This window comes from Dreissena polymorpha, chromosome 5, assembly GCF_020536995.1.
Source record: "Dreissena polymorpha isolate Duluth1 chromosome 5, UMN_Dpol_1.0, whole genome shotgun sequence".
NCBI lineage: Eukaryota > Metazoa > Mollusca > Bivalvia > Myida > Dreissenidae > Dreissena > Dreissena polymorpha.
In genome coordinates, this window is record NC_068359.1 from 92,247,067 (window position 1) to 92,262,352 (window position 15,286).

General features: G+C 37.9%; 1 protein-coding gene across 3 annotated transcripts in view; it reads left to right on the top strand.

The window, feature by feature from the left end:
* The window catches only part of LOC127881954 (uncharacterized), a 30,725-nt gene extending 18,868 nt beyond the window's left edge, over window positions 1–11,857 (top strand). The window contains exons 9-10 of one of the 3 annotated variants that reach the window (XR_008050351.1): window positions 864–9,922; window positions 10,079–11,857. Coding sequence is in view for 1 of the 3 variants with exons in the window: in XM_052430219.1 (XP_052286179.1) it covers window positions 864–5,594 (4,731 nt within the window). In the remaining 2 variants the exon portion in view is untranslated. Of the gene's footprint in view, window positions 1–863 lie in introns of all 3 variants that reach the window. The other 2 variants (XR_008050350.1, XM_052430219.1) reach the window with 2 other exon arrangements.
* The last annotated feature ends 3,429 nt before the right edge of the window (window positions 11,858–15,286 follow it).

The window sequence follows — 15,286 nt, forward strand, 5'->3', positions numbered from 1 at the left end:
ATGAAACTTGGTCAGAAGATTCGTCCCAATGCTTTCTTGGATGAGTACGAAAATGGTTTTAGTTGCTTTAAAAACATGGCCACCAGGGTCGGGGCATTTTTCCTTATATGGCTAAATATGGCTTTAGTAAAACCTTGTTAACACTCTAGAGGCCACATTTATTGTCCAATCTTCATGAAATTTGGTCAGAAGATTGGTCTCAATGATATCTTGGATGTGTTCGAAAATAATTATGTTTGCTTGAAAAACATGGCTTCCAAGGGGCGGTGCATTTTTCCTTATATGGCTATAGTAAAATCTTGTTAATACTAGAGGCCACATTTACTGTCCGATCTTCATGAAACTTGGTCAGAAGATCCATCCCGATAATATCTTGGAAGAGTTCAAAAATGATGCCGGTTTGTTGAAAAACATGGCTGCCAGGGGGGGCGGGGCATTTTTCCTCTTAATGGCCATAGTAAAACACTGTAGAGGCCACATTTATTTTGCGATCTTCATGAAACTTGAACAGAAGATTTGTCCCAATAATATCTTGTTATCTCAGGTGAGTGACTTTGGGCCTTTCAGGCCCTCTTGTTAAAAACTTAGCTTAATTAAAAATGCCTCCCTTTTTTTTAACTCTCTTGAGCTATGAATAATATTTACTCTAGTCTTGATATAATTTTGAATTGTTATATCTCTGAGAAAACCGGTGCGAATGAAAGTGCGTAAAGTGTTGTCTTTGATTAGCCTGTAGGAACAAAAAAAGGAAAATACCATAAAAGTGGACTTTGTCAATCTGGAATGAAACTTTAAGCACATGCATTGAATCCCATTTTCCTAGAACGCAGCTTATATGAACTACTTGTGCTTTCAAATTTCAGATTGGCGTTAACCCAGGTGGCAAGCAGGCGCCGATCCTGATCAGCCTGCCAATCAACGGCCAGCCCACCACAGTCCTGCTGGACCCAATCACCATGCAGGTGCTGGGAACCGTTAATGCCCAGCAAACAAACCATCAAATGGCAACCAGTCACGCTGCCATGGTAACCACTGCAGTAACCAGTCAGCCATCAGTATCAGGTGGTCCGAATTTACAGACTGCTGTCGGGGTCAAGAAAAACAGTAAAAACAACCAAAATCAGAGAGCAATATGCCCCAAGCCCCTTGGCCCAGATGGGCACCCATTGCCAAACACTCCAGCGAAGAAAAAGAAGCCTTCCAAGGGCGGTTCAAAGACAAAAGAAATGGCGCAAGCAGATTCTCTGTCTGATACATTACAGATACAGATACCTGAATCCACTACTGACCCAGAGAATTCTTCGGCAATCTCATCAGAATCGACTGATATTTTGGCAAAGGCTGCAGAATCTATCTTCTCCTCTCCCAATGGAGAGGTAGCGTCTGTGGGTGGTTTCTACAATCCAGCTAATGAAGATAATCCTTTACACATTGACACTGGTGTGACAGAACTTGAGGAGGAAGGGACTGGGTCGAAACAGTTCAAAAAGGTTGTGTGTAGCTCAAATTCAGTGACTGAAAGTGTTGCTATTTCAGCATCAGGTGACGTTAAATCATCAAATGGCTCAAAGGTTGTGGTGACGTCACAAGTTGTTAGTAATACAGGTATGGCACACACGGACAATGTGACTTCTCTATCAAATACACTGGAAGAGATTGCTGGTTTCAACATTGATGATATTAGTGATAACTTTGGTCAATCAATTACAAGTAAATCTCAAAATGATTCATCTGCTAATGCAATTGATAAAAATGACAATAAGAAGTCAAAAAGCTCAAAAAACAATGACAATAAGAGAGAAAGTGATACAAAATCATGCAAAAGTTCAAACTCAAAATCAAAAACAAAGAAGAGTAGTGGTGAAAAAAACTCATTAATGGATGCTGAAAAATCAGGAAATGATTCACAGATGGATATCGAAAGTACTTTAATACATATCCCAGAAAATATGACATTCAGTGAAAACGATCTATCAGATGTGTTAGATCAAGTAGAGCAGTATGGAAATAGCAGTGTTGACAGTCCAAGTACAAGACTGTCCAAGAAATCAAAAACAAAAAGAAGCAAACCTCCGGAGGCTGAATTTGAGCCAAATTCAAAGAAGAGGAAAAGTGGGAAAGATGTGGCCAAGGAGGTTAAACCTGCGTTTCAAGCTCCACAAAGGGAATTGCTGAGTATGCCAACCAATCTGTCTAATGTGTATGACTTTGAGGACTCAGTAGACATTGTACCATCGCTGCTGCCTCTTAACCACAAGGACTTTATGTCCAGTGGTCCTGGCACACCAACAAAACCAGACCTGCAAAAGCAGGAGGCAAAAACCAAAACAAATGCATCATCCAAAAGTAAGAACAGTGCTCAGAAAAATTCTACTGCTTTGAAGGGTGGTAAAGTTTCAAGTTCTAAAGACGAGCCAAATTCTCAGCCAATGAACATGCAAGATAAAGATTCTGAGAAGAAACTGGAGAAAGATCCAAAGATTGAAGGAACAGTCAAGACTTCTCCGCCTAGTGTCAAGATATCGGAGACATTTCATAACATGCCTGACATCGATACAACAACCAGTCTCTTTGGGTATCCTGTCCCGAAGAAGATTCAGAAAGCTGACATGGCAGGTCGACAAAACAAGATGACAGCCCAGGTATCTCCTAAACCAAGCCCGCAAACCAGTGTTCCCATGGCCTCACCAAAACAGAATTTGGTCTCACCCAAAACAGCTTATAGTGTTGTTTCGCCAAATCCCTCTGGACCTTTCTCACCAGAACTGGTTTCCCCAAAACTCAGTATTGTATCTCCAAGTCAAGGGATAATGTCCGACGGTGAGAGCATAACAGCCTCTCCAAAACAAACGCTCAAGGACACTTCACCATTGAAGAAAAGTTCGCCTGCAGATAAAACTAGTTATGCTAAAGTTAGTTCAGTTAGTGCTGTAAATATGTCACCTGTTATGGACTCTGTCAACCATTTGCCTTTATCAAGCAAACATGATGATATTAATAGACAGATGCCAAATGCATCTGTTCAGAGTCATTCTATGGGGGTGATCACATCTGTCAAAAACTCGACAAGTAGTGACATAAACAAGAGTTCTCTTCAATCTAATTATGGTAGTATGAACGATAAAAATCTTGCTGATATTAAACAGAGCAATTCCTCAAGCTCTGTAACTCACAACATGAACACTTCGAGTGCCATGCCTTTAATCAACTCTCACCAGACGATGAGAACTACACCCACTAACATGGACCAGACGTTCAACCCAAACATGAACATGAATCAGACCAGGCCTAACTCCTCGGTTAACTCATCCCAGAGTAGTAGGTATGGTCCTTCCTTCGGGAGTGAGACCAATTATGGCCAAATGCCTGGCATGAATCGCTCCATGTCAAAAGACACCGGTGTTGGACTCAATAATTACTCAGCTCCTTACTCTGCTGAGTCACTGTTTAACTCGCAGCCTGACAAGATAATAAAATCCCCACCCAACGTCAATATCTCTACGCTTAACCAACCGAAGCCAGACAACCCAATGTCGAAAGTGAGGAACAATGCCTACTCTGTAGACAGTTTTGTTCAGTCTAGCCGTGAGAGACCTGATTCACTGACAGCACATGCAGGGCTCATGTCTGCAGCAGATTATCCTAACCCTACCACTGACCTTGCTAGACTGCAGAATGAGAGTTCTCCAGATGGCTTCCATTTTACGAACATAGGCCTAAATCTTCCACCCATCACCAGCACAGCTGGAAATTACATGGATAACACATCAAATAACAACCCTTCTTCGTTTTCGTTCTCACTTTCTGGCAGCTCAAGCACAGTGTCCTCCAGCTCAGGGGGTCTTGGTCAGCATCAATTTCCGCCATTTTTCCCCCCAGTCCTTTCCACAGCTTCCAATCCCCCATCATCGCAGACTGGCATCTCAACATCTATGCAGGACATGTTCGATAACAGAGCCTCCGATGCCCTGCAGAGGAATAGGCATCCCCCTGTGAACGCCATGCCTGGTAGTGATAACTCTCACATGAGCAGGGAAAGCCACCCACACGTCGACAAGGCACCCTCTAGTATATCAGACAACTCATCCAGCAGTCAGAATGACAAGCCTTCATGTAGCAAGCAGAAGCTGCCCAAAGCCTCTGGTCCTGCCACTATTCAGGAATCCTTCCCTTTCAATAGTTCCAGCTCAGCTCATGACACAAATTTCTTCCGAGATAACCAGATGAAATCAAATGTCGGCAAAAGTCCCAATGAACAAATGCGTAAACTCTCACAGGACAAATCAATCGACATTTCATCACAGTCCTCCAGATCTGGCTCCCAGGACAAGAGGGCCAGTACGATGGACAGGTCACCTCAGATGATGAACAACCCCCAGTCCTACTATCCTTCCACATACCAGCCTTCCAAGTCCCTGATTACACCTCCATTGCATCACCCTCTGGGAATGATGGGAACTGAGGACCGCAGTAGAAACCTCACCACCAGGTCACCCTATGAGCCTCCATTCCCACTTCCACCTGTATCCCAAGGCTTTAACTCAATGGGCCCTGGCTTTCCAAATCGTTTTGATAGTGGCCTGTCGAGTTTCAGTCGTGATAACTCGGGCACGCAGCCTCTCAGCCATACTCCTGTCAATACCAGCGGTAGGAAGTCGGCCAATACCAACCAGCCTGTGCAGACAAGCGTAGTCAAACCTCCCCAGAAGCAGTCTGCACCAGCCCTGGTCCCCATGGGAGGACCTCAGCAGACTCCCTCGCAGGCCCCACTTCACTCCACCCCTCCCCAGTCTCACAGGGCCACCACTCCGCATAGCAACAACCCCTCACAGTCTGCTTCCAGTCATTCACAAGTGAATCAGTCAAGACCATCTAAGCAGCCCTCAAGAAGTGCTAAGCACCCTTCATCGAAAAAGTCAAAAACGATGCCATTTATGGAGGTGGATAGCAACTTGTCCAATTCTATTTTTGAACCCAACAGAAGTATGACTCCTTTCTTTCAGTCTATGCAGACCTTGTCTCCTCAGTCCCGTGCTATGCAACACGAAAGTGGGCCATTTCAACCAGGCAATTTCTTCGGACTTGGCTCACGCTTTCCCAACTCAAATACTCCTATGCCAAAAAATTCCGAAATCGGTGGTCCGTTTGCGAACCCATTGTTCCCACCCAGGGGAGCACAGAATGGTCTAGGGCTCAATTTCCAGACAGGCTTTGGTATGAACATGAATCCACTGCATGGTAACCATGGCAATACTCCGCAGTTTACAACCCACTCATCGCATATGGCAAACTTTAATTTGAATAACTTCTTGTCTGAAGGCCCATCCCAGAATGAGTCGTCGCTGCCGATTTCCCCGATTAAGTTTGGTCACACAAATTCCATGCTGCAGCATCAGGGTATGGACCATAATTCTATGTCACATCATCACCAGTACAACAGAGGTCATCCAGGCATGATGTCTATAAATAGCATTCTGGGAGCCAATCACCATGGCTTTGATGGCAGGATGAACACCTCAATGGCTGGTCCTTTCCATAGCCATGGGCACCCATCATTTATTCCTCCACTGAACTTTTCTATGCATGATCATTAAGTTCATTTAACCTAATTGTAAAAAAAACATCAAGAATTATACAACTTTTGACCTTTTTCAAAAGTCAGCAAGTGTTTTTTATGCCCCCTATTCTGTCTTTCTGTCACACTTTGCGTTTAGGTTTCGAAAAATGCTCATAACTTCTATGTCCCTTGAGATATAACCTTCATATTTGGTATGCATGTGTATATGGGCAAGGCCTTTCCACACGCACACAAAAAATTACCCCTGTGACCTTGACCTTGAACTTAGGGTCCGCGTTAAGGTTTCGAAATCTGTGTTCAGGTTTCGAAAAATGCTCATAACTTCTATGTCCCTTGAGATATAACCTTCATATTTGGTATGCATGTGTATATGGACAAGGCCTTTCCATACGCGCAAACATTTTTACCCCTGTGACCTTGAACTTGGGGTCCACGTTTAGGTTTCGAAATCTGCGTTTAGGTTTCGAAAAATGCTCATAACTTCTATGTCCCTTGAGATATAACCTTCATATTTGGTATGCATGTGTATATGGACAAGGCCTTTCCATACGCACAAACATTTTTACCCCTGTGACCTTGAACTTAGGGTCCGCGTTTAGGTTTCGAAATCTGCGTTTAGGTTTCGAAAAATGCTCATAACTTCTATGTCCCTTGAGATATAACCTTCATATTTGGTATGCATGTGTATATGGACAAGGCCTTTCCATATGCATAAAAAAAATTACCCCTGTGACCTTGACCTTGAAGTTAGGGTCCGCGTTAAGGTTTCGAAATCTGCGATTCGGTTTTGAAAAATGCTCATAACTTCTATGTCCCTTGAGATATAACCTTCATATTTGGTATGCATGTGTATACGGACAAGGCCTTTCCATATGCACACAAATTTTGATCCCTGTGACCTTGACCTTGAACTTGGGGTCCGCGTTTAGGTTTCGAAATCTGTGTTTAGGTTTCGAAAAAACTCATAACTTCTATCAAGCGTTTTAGGGGGCATAAGTCATCCTATGGTGACAGCTCTTGTTAAAGTTTAAGTTTTTATAAGAGTGAGATTTTTAACCAGGTTTTCCGAAGGAAAAAACTGGTTATTAGATTGGCGAATGCGGGCGGGCGGGCTGGCTGGCGGGCTGGCGGAACAAGCTTGTCCGGGCCATAACTATGTCGTTCATTGTCATCTTTTAAAATCATTTGGCACATTTGTTCACCATCATTGGACGGTGTGTCGCGCGAAATAATTACGTCGATATCTCCAAGGTCAAGGTCACACTTTGAGTTCAAAGGTCAAAAATGGCCATAAATGAGCTTGTCCTGGCCATAACTATGTCATTCATTGTGAGATTTTAAAATCATTTGGCACATTTGTTCACCATCATGGTACGGTGTGTCGCACGAAAGAATCACGTCAATATCTCCAATGTCAAGGTCGCCACGACTAAAAATAGATTTTTTTTTTTTAAACAAACTTACAAAGGGGGTTAATTTTGTTTGTTCATTTCAAAAGTTCATTTTGAGTTTTATCCCTTTATCAGATTTTTTTTTTCACAATGAAAACCTGGTTTTGTGACAATTTTGTCCCTTGTTTATATTATGGCATCAAATAGTATATATTTTTTGTAAGGTTACTGATAATGTGGGTTTTATTTTAACTTACAATAAAGTAGGATGTTGTGGACAATATAAACTTACCATGAATTTGTACATTCACATGTTGTCTCGTGCTATAATTTTTTACTGTTTATGATTTTTCTAGTGCCTTTTCTTTGTATAGACTGTACATATTTTTATTGAACAAATAAGATGTTGTTGTTTGTTACCCAGTATGTGTATTGACTGTATGTATTCAAAACACTGATGATGTAATATTGATGAGTGTACACAAGAAAAAAGTGTTTTTATCTGGATTCTCAGTTGAACACTTACTAATGTGCATATGGAACGGAAAGGAAACATAATTCTGGCTTTTTTATAAACATTACATATTTGACACAAATTTATTGTAATATGTATGTTTATTTTCAAATAGCTTTTCACTTATTGCCAAACATGTACCTGAAATGAGAGACGTGTGCCCCAGCCATTTCTGTAAAGTTAAGCTCACATTTTCTGTAAAGTTAAGCTCACATGTTTGTTGAGTCTCCAGCTCAGTGTGCCATGCTTTTATACATTCCTGGTAATTTTGCCATTAATTGTATGAGTAAGTACTTTAAAATAAGTACTATATCTTATTGTACAGCTTTGCAAAAATTCAGTTTGTATGTTTGTATATGACAATGCAAAACACTTGTGTTTTGCATTTGCAGTTCCCATAGAGTAGCCAAACGTTCAATTGAAGATTGTATATTTGCACAGATATTTGTTGTGTAGCAATATTCAAGCTGTACTTAATTGTGTTATATTAAAAACTTTTGATGGTGCTAATGTAATTATATGTGTTTTGTGAGTAGAATGCTGTAAATAGTAATTGTAAGATTTAGGGTTTGTAAATAGATCATTCAAACAAAAACATAAAATTTTATAATTTTATTTCTTGTGAAATTTTTTTTTGAACAATGACAAACAAGACTTTTATTTTTGATTGATAAACAGAAGTTCATATTGATTATATGTAAAAATAATCAAGAATTAATTAATTTATTTTCAATGATGTGAGATACTTGAGTTTCTCTGTGAAATCTTAATGTAGTTCATTATCACTGTTAAAACAGTTTACATAAAATAAGATCATTTCACATGAAACAACACACATATTACAAGGTGGGGGGTACTTGATTGAAGATGTTAGCCTGAGTATTCTTCAATATATACAAATAGTGTAATTTCCATGACATTGATTTTTTTGCTACACTTACCTCAGTTCCTGCATTCAGTGCTGCACAATTACTTGTAGCTGTGGATGAAAGGTTGAATGTTTTCAGTTTGTATGCCCCCGTATCGAATGATCGGGGGTATATTGTTTTTTACCTGTCTGTCTATTATTGTATGTGTCACAAAACTTTAACCTTGGTCATAACTTTTGTAATAATGAAGATAGCAACTTGATATTTGGCATGCATGTGTATCTCATGGAGCTGCACATTTTGTGTGGGAAAAGGTTAAGGTCATCCTTCAAGGTCAAAGATATGGCTTCAACGCGGCGCATTAGGGGGCATTGTGTTTCTGACAAACACATCTCTTGTTTTTTATTTTCACTTACCAAGTGCTTATATTTCACATGATATATATATTATAGTTTGGTCAGGAGCTAACTCGTCCGCTGTAGAATCATGCAAGGTTTCATGAAGTCATTAGCAGACAGGCTAGCTCGTGACAAGACTGCACAGGCTGGTCTAGAGCTCCCCTGGTTACATATGGCATTAGACCCACCTTTGCATGACACATTTCATTTTAGTCCAAAAGAACTTTCTGTTATATGTACAATTTAGGTGAAGCACTTTCTAGCAATGATTTTCTTAGTAGGAGTTCATCTACACAAAGAATGAGATTGCTTAAGATATAATTATTTGGCTTACAAGAAAACGCTGTATTAAGAATGATATCTGATTTGGCTTAATACTTAAAATAGGTAGGGATATGATGGAGGAATAATTTATCATTGAGCTAAAAATAAAATGCATTGGCTAAAGGGATATTTTTTTAGAAGAATTAATTGGCTTAATTATTTTATTTTAATCTGTGTAAAACCGGCAATGTGTATATGATAATATCAGGCAAAGTACATCTAAAATTTGATCATGCCACTGCAAATATTGAAATGTTAGTGTATTTGGAAATTGTGATATTCAAGTATAGTAAGACCATTGCAATTATTTTTGTGATTTTTTTTTTTTTAATTAGCTAGTTTTTACTGACTTAAATTAGTTAAACATTTTCTGTGATTTAGTTTTTACTGTTACTGTTTGTGTCTATTTTACTGTGAAGGTTTCTTTTCTAAACATATCTAAAGCAATTCAACTTTCCATGTATTGCCCTATAGTTTTTCTTTGTTTTTCTCATGTCTACCTCTATTTTGTTCTTTGTTGCATTGTTAAAGATTGATCGGTCATATTGAGTTTACATTTCAAAAGGTACTGTTCCATAATTACTTTTTTATATTTATCTTGTAATTCTTTTAAATAATTCCATATTAAACTATTACTTTTTATACGCCCGTATAAAATACGGGACGTATTATGTGAAACCCCTTGGCAGGCGGGCGGGCGGCGGGCGGGCGGCAGGCGGAAGGCATCACTTTGTCCGGACTCTAATTCAAATTGTATTCATCCGATCTTCACCAAACTTGGTCAGCAGTTGCATCTAGTTGATATCTAGGCCAAGTTCGAATATTGGTCATGCCGGGTCAAAAACTAGGTCATAGGGTCAATAAGTGCATTTTCAAAGGGGCCACTTTGTCCGGACTCTATTTCAAATTGTATTCATCCGATCTTCACCAAACTTGGTCAGCAGTTGCATCTAGTTGATATATAGGCCAAGTTCGAATATGGGTCATGCCGGGTCAAAAACTAGGTCATAGGGTCAATTAGTGCATTTTCAACGGCGCCACTTTGTCCGGACTCTAATTCAAATTGTATTCATCCGATCTTCACCAAACTTGGTCAGCAGTTGCATCTAGTTGATATCTAGATAAACTAGGTCAAAGGGTCAATTAGTGCATTTTACTTTGTCCGGACTCTTCAAATTGTATAAATCTTATTTTTGCTTATTTCCAAAACAAATACATCAATCATCAGTGTATCATCTCCAATGGCACACGAATCGGGCGTATATTGCTCCGTCATGCGGCGCTCTTGTTCGCTTTATTTAAGTGAAAAAAGAGTTTGATTTTGGACAGACAAAGTTCAGTGTATATTTTTCACTGTAGTGGAAGTACCAAAAAAGATGGGCTTTGTATTTGTCTTATTTTCTCATTTCATAATGCGCTGAAGCTATCTATCAATATTGTTTATGAGTTGGCAATGTAAGTTAATTCTAAGGCCAGTAGAAGAGTGATCTGCGATAATCACCATGGTGATTTGTGTTTGTTTGTTTACAAATAGTGATAATGTAGTTTGCCTTGTTGCTGGTAAACATTGGTTGTTAACCCTTTGAATGCTGGGAAATTTGTCGTCTGCTAAAAAGTCATCTGCAGAATTTCTAAAATAAGCATTTTCTTCGATTTTTTTCAAAGAATACTATCAGAATAGCAAACAGTTTGGATCCAGATGAGACGCCACGTTAGTTTGGATCCTGATGAGACCCCACATTCTGTCTTAAGCCTTAAGTGGATTTTCTCACAGAAAAGACTTCCTTCAAATGAAAAATACCATAAATGTGGTAAGTGTATTCACTTAAAACCATTTCTATTCAAATTCGTGTTGTTCTTCACTAATTTGGACTTGCAGTGAATTCAAATTTTGCATCAGTACTGCTTACTGCAACACCTGAAAACTCTGCTTTATCACTTCTCATCCACCTAAATCATCCACCCTGTCATTGTCCTTTCTTTAATTGGAAATGATTACACTGGACTGTCAAGCACCAACTAGGCTTATCTGTGTTTATCCAACACAAGGTATTCATTTGTTTCTTAGCTTATTTGTATTCGGATAATTTATATTAACCATATCATGTATAGATTGTCTTTTGTTGCTTTTGGCTGATACAAAGTCTTTATTTTCACAGTTATTTCTTTTTGGGTTGAAATGTTCATGTATTTTGTAAGACATAAATAATTGTGGTTATTGTCATGTTTTTTTTTCGTATTGACTATTTTAATACAGTTATTGCACTTTTGATGGGTATTTATTGTATTAAACATTTAAAAATATGTCTTTACTCTTGGTAAAATGTAAAATAAATACTGTACTGATGATACCAATTCTTCTAACAATGCCACTATTGTTTTTGTTTTTCATTCACTGGCAAAGTCTTCTGGAACAATTGTTTCTATGTATTTTTAGAACTAAAATATAAATGTATTTAAGGTAATATATTTTACCCGTATTATTTCTTACTTGTAGTTATTTGCTACACATGTGTATGTTATTCTAACTGTTTTGTATATGCATTCAATGTGTGTTTTGATTTATGCTGGCAATATCATCGAAGATGTTTTATGTGTAATCTGTACATAGCTTTTTATAGGAGATATTTACTCTTTACAGCACTTGCATATGGCTGTAGTACATTTGATATATTTTTCCATGTGACTGTTACATGTAGTATCCATTATTTGTTAGTAATTTCTGCTCAGCTGTGTTTTGTCCCATAAGCATAATGCTTCCAGTAAATATAGATCAGAATATACTCTTGATGTCTTGTTGTATAACGTTATGTGCATCTGCAGTCTGTAAGCGGGACGTTTAAATTGTATAAATTGATCCCAATAATGCTAGGATATTCGTTTGAACAGTTGTTTCGGGATTGTTTAAAATAATATAGTGTCAAAACAAATGCGTTAGGCGACACTGGTTGGTTATGTGTATAGGAGGGACATAGTCATGTATGCATGGTCACAAGAACTGAACAAAATACAATGGGCCTTGTTCTGAGAAAACTGGGCTTAATGCATGTGCGTAAAGTGTCATCCCAGATTAGCCTGTGCAGTCCGCACAGGCTAATCAGGGGCGACACATTCCGCCTAAGCATTATTTTCGGTAAGGACTTCCTTGAAATTAAAAATACCCTTAAAGCGGAAAGTGTCATCCCTGATTAGCCTGTGCAACTGCACAGGCTAATCTGGGACGATACTTTACGCACATGCATTAAGCCCAGTTTTCTCAGCACGCGGCTCCAATGGTCATAATTCACTCACCTGTGACCTGAAGGAACTAAACTGTTCTGAGCAGATACTGCTTCACAATAGGAGAGCAAGGACATTTTCCACTACAAGAAGTCTTTTTAAAGAGACAAAACCAATTGTGCCCGTGGTATCATTAGAACAAATGTTCAGAGCAAGTTTCATTTAGATTTGGCAAAAAAAGATTCCCTTTCTTAATTTGATACACTTTGTGTAGTTTTTTACACTACATGATCAAGTTTAAGTCTGGGCAAATATATCATTTAGGCTTGACAAATATATACAAATGTTTTGACTAAGTTACATGAAGCTTGGACCAAATTTAGGTTCTATTGTTCACACAATATTTATTGACACACTATGGGTGACCCACAACAGACAGACCGCAATCCTGAATGTTCACCTTAAACACATTTTGACCAGATGGTCTAAATAATGCATTTATATAGGGTCAGATATTTCAGATTTTTACTGTATTATGTAATTTCTGTTCACACTTTTAACAAATACATTCATGAAATATTTTCATTCTATAAGTAAATATGCCTAGAATATTTAAGGGTCTATGGTTTAGTCATCTTACCTCAAAGTTTACATACATGTATTTAAAGTTATCACTCCTCATTTGTTAACCTTGGATCGCAGTGTTTTAAAATAAGCTGGCACAAATGCAAACCATTGTAAGATGTCAAGTAACAACTGTCTCCCTCACAGTTTAAGGTCATAGAGCACAAAGGTACAATTTGGCATAAACAGCCTCTCCAGAATGAAACTTTGTAATTCATCAAGCAATGTTAAAATAAATAACCACAAATTACCACCATAAGAAGATGGAGTGTTGCATTTATGACCCATCTCACTACCTCACAGGTCAAGGTCACACATAGAGGTCACAGGTCAAAAGCGGCCTAAAACAGCTTGTTGGTTGCTGACTTCTGAGAATTTTGAAAATATGAATTTACTTTGTTCCATTTGAAGAAGCTGAGCTACATAGCTTTGCACATGTTTGTCAGTTAGTAGGTTAGTAAAAAGAGCTGTTTTTTCCACACGAAATATAAAGAACACTTTGACCTACAACAATGCAAAATATTATGATGGTTTCGTGAGAGGAGAGGAATTCCCAATCTATTATGAGGTCAAAGGTAAAGGTCACAGGACAATTTACATGAAATTTTTCATTCAAGTCGATGTGGGTACCCGTTCCAATAATACTCATAATGGCAATCCCTTATATACATATTGATACTGCCTTCATAAAATGCTTTATTCACCAATAAAAATATGAGTCACGTTCTGAGAAAACTGGGCTTAATGAATGTGCGTTAAGTGTCATCCCCGTAGTGGCAGTCTGCACAGGCTAATCAGGGACGACACTTTCATCCTAAACTTGATTTTTGATAAGGAGGGACTTCCTTGAAACTAAAAATACAATAAAAGCGGAAAGTGTTGTCCCTGATTAGCCTGTGCGGACTGCACAGGCTAATCTGGGACGACACTTTAAGCTCATGCATTAAGCCCAGTTTTCTCAGAACACTACTCATTTCATCCTCGTAGAAAGGGTGAGGGGAGTTATACATTATCTGTTAAACAATATATTTATTGTAATTGCTAGCTGATATTTAACTATTGAGGAGAGACGTCATGAAGTAATGCATGGCATGGCAGGGGCAGGAGGGTAATATGTCTTGTTGAACTAGTTAATTCATTTGATGATCTCCTCAAAACACAATAAACATTATTAATGTAAACAAAGAAAACAATTTATAAATCATGCTATCTTTTTTTATTCATGATTATATTTTTAAAGGTAACAGTACATTAAAAATACACACTAACAGTTGATGCAGGATTTCCACATATACTATGTTGTAAATTACTTAAAAAAAACATCAGTCACATTTGTTCATATGAAGACCATTATCTACTGTAGGTGTGATTACGTGAGCAATTATATATTACCTTTTTATAATACAGTATTGTGCATATGTATGATCAATAAACAACAGGCCCTTGCTTATTAGCTTTAAGAAAAAAACTGCTTAATATTTTTTGTCAGTAAATGTATTTTATATTATTGCTGTTGTTTTTTAAATAAGAGAATTTCATAGTTGAAACCTTTTTTAACAGCGCTCAAGTAGAAATCAAAATGTTACAAAAAATCATAGGAATATGAGTTTCCAGCGAAGACAATGGGTAACATAACAGGTCATACATGTTCATTGAGTAATCAGTTGATCATGAATGTAAATAATAACAGCTAGCATGGTGGCCTAAACTAGGTACAATAGCAAATCAGATAGAATACAGTCATTTCTGTTCTTATTGAAGTAATCAAATCAATTATATATGTACAAGATGTAGAATTAAGTACAATTCTGTTCAAATAGTAAACACCAGGAATGACACATACCAACAATAAATATACAACCAGAAGATTCAATAAGTTAACCAAGAAATGTTTGCACTTTTTGTTGACTTATAAACAAAACCAATACCTAGTAGTTTATTGAATACCAGTACTTGTAATTCAAGCTATACTAAACATGCACTTAAACATGCATACAAGCAAAGCTACACTAAAAAAAACAGTGTAAATAGAATTATTGCTTGCATAAAGATTAATAAAAATATCCATGTCAGATTGAAGAGGATTGAAAATCAGATCAAATGTTCAAATTCCAAGAAAAGCAACTACATATTAAAAAACTTTGAAGTTTTCTGCATAAATTCGTTATATCAATGTTATACTTAATATAATTGTGCAGATACTTTATGGAAAACCTTAATTAAGAGATCAAAAACATGCATATTCAGATAAGTCAGGTGATTGACCCTTGGAATTACAAAAGAGTTAAAGAAAGAGGGGTTACAGTCTACATGCTTTGAAAATATTAAATATAGCATTTTATGACACCCTGAGGCATTGGGATCAGTAG